Genomic DNA, 2236 nt, shown 5'->3' with positions numbered 1-2236 from the left:
TAAGTTTAAATTAAATAGTTAGATTGTAGCGACTTGATATTTCGTTTGACTTCATGCTTTGCAGTGTAAATAATTTGATTTTTGCTCAGAAGTATAGCCATCTACATAGCATTCCAGTCCACTCTTCTCAATAAGTAACTATTCTCTTTGATGGAACCGAGCTTTAACCACGCATAAATTAGGCAGTTTGAGAGAAACTCGAAACGCTTCTTCTTTACGAACATTGCCAGCTCGTCAAGAGGTCTGCCTCCGTGTTGCGCCATTTTTCGGGCTCCATAGTGGGAGCTAACGGATATCCTCAAATTGCCAATAATTTTAGGTACAATGCCTACACTTACTTGTCGAAAACGATGGAAAAACTGTGTCATGTATGATCCACCATGATCTATGATCTCGAAGCATAGTCGGAATTATAGAATACAAATGCGTCTCAATTTTCGCCACTCCCCGTGCATACATTGCACATTGCAACAAACAGAAGTAATACTGGTACATCCACCTAAGGGCACAGCAACGCCTCAAATGAAAGCTACGTAAGCACTTGTATGATGAAGTCAAGTTAAAAATTCCTATTTTTATCCCAATCATATCCTGAAAATGGATGTGACAACTGCAACAGTGGATTAGGTGGAAGGTAAATGCCATTTATACTCATCTCTCACTCACATGTACCAACTTACTTTGCTTCACACTTTATTGCCTGGTATACACAATAATCAGCATAATGATTGCTCAAAACGGGTCAGTGGACTAAACTGTTTTCGCAGGAAATGCAAAACATTCCCCTTTGAGGTATTTGGACTACGCGTGTCCCTAATCCGACTAAGACTTCCATGTGACATTACTTACTTCAGGAGTCTCACCACATTCCCCCACCTACTTTTCATTTGGTGGCTTTCTACTGCTGCTGCTGCTCCGTTCGCATTAACAGCCTCGTAATGAATTGAGTACATGCTCAAGACAACTAGATTGAGTAGCATTTAATCCGTGTTAAAAGCAGGAAATTACAAGAGGAATGCTTGCACAATGTCAGCTAGCTCCTCTAATTCCAAGGGTGTTGAAGGCATCTTCACAAACTTCATTGCAAATACAATGGCGCAGTCGTGGTTTGCGTGTACCTCGGAGACGGCCATTCCTATGACTGACAACATTGTGTCACCAAAACAGACGGCCAAGCACACGGTTTCTCGCATTGCGGCACGAGCACAGATGTCCACGCACATGCCTTCATATTTGGCAGCTCTGCTTACTCTCGCCCATAGTTACCAACTTCAATGTACAATGCATGGCCATCTTACAAATTCCATTTCCTTTGCAGCCTATTTACTTTAGTTTGTACTGACTTGTGTGCTGAGTTTTGGCGCCGTCTGTGGTGGTGCCCCGGTGTGGAAAGATGTGTTCGTGGCCATCTGAGCTGGTACTGCAATGGGAGAAGCCCTGTGCTTGACTGTGCGTAGCGGTGCCGCAATGTGGTCAGCCGTGTGGATGGTCATCTCTGTGGTAGACGGAAACCACGACTCTTCGTGTTCGTACTGTAGTTTGTGAAGAAGTCTTTAATGAAGGGCGCCTGGTGTACCCAATATCCTAAAGGCGGGTTGGCTGATCGACTGTGTTTCTTGATGAATAAAGGCCCTACGATGCCTAAGCTGTTCATTTGGAAGTATTTATAGTGTTTGATCGTAACCCTTGAGTGGTTTTCTGTTGACTCAGAACATACCTCTGCCACATGCTAGCCAATGAGGAAGGTGGAAACAGGAGCACAAGTCTCTAAAACGACGAAGGATGACTGTTTAACCAGATAGTGTGAGCAAATTGGAGAAAAAAGTAAAAATTTGTAAAGTGATAGATTGTGAATCCTAATTATTTGGTTGGAAGCGTCTTTAACGTATGCACTTCCCTTACCCAGAGTTTCGTCATTCTTTTGAGGGATACCAAGCATTATAGATCAACAGATCTTAAAGATCTAACTCTTAAAGTTTTGCAAATCCTCTACAGCGTGTGGGTAAATATGAGGAGGAAGCTATAAGTCTCTAGAAGCACCACTTATCTGAAAACAACCCTTTTACAGACAAACAGGCAGACAATGTAATCATAAATGAAAAGAAATTATGCACTATTCTTCATTTAGCCTTCCTCTTCGTTTCTTCCTCAAAAACCGACTATCTCGCAGAGCTTTAATGATTTTTAGACCAACGTACCTCAGCTGGAGTGAGTTTGCCATAGATTAACATAATTT

At 42.2% G+C, this 2236-nt stretch overlaps 1 protein-coding gene across 1 annotated transcript; it reads right to left on the bottom strand. All coding sequences in view use genetic code 11, as the record gives it.

Annotated features, from left to right (window-relative positions):
* Positions 1–1004: 1004 nt before the first annotated feature.
* On the bottom strand, positions 1005–2231 carry EGR_10701 (hypothetical protein; the record flags this gene model as incomplete). The annotated part of the gene is made up of 3 exons (XM_024499950.1): positions 1005–1076; positions 1344–1532; positions 2199–2231. 3 exons carry the CDS (start codon positions 2229–2231, stop codon positions 1005–1007), a joined length of 294 nt encoding a protein of 97 aa, XP_024345634.1.
* Between the last annotated feature and the right edge of the window lie 5 nt (positions 2232–2236).

The sequence above is a fragment of the Echinococcus granulosus genome, assembly GCF_000524195.1.
Source record: "Echinococcus granulosus chromosome Unknown EG_S00255, whole genome shotgun sequence".
NCBI classification, from domain to species: domain Eukaryota; kingdom Metazoa; phylum Platyhelminthes; class Cestoda; order Cyclophyllidea; family Taeniidae; genus Echinococcus; species Echinococcus granulosus.
The sequence above is the reverse complement of the archived record's forward strand: the minus strand, read 5'-3'. Positions and strand labels throughout refer to the sequence as shown.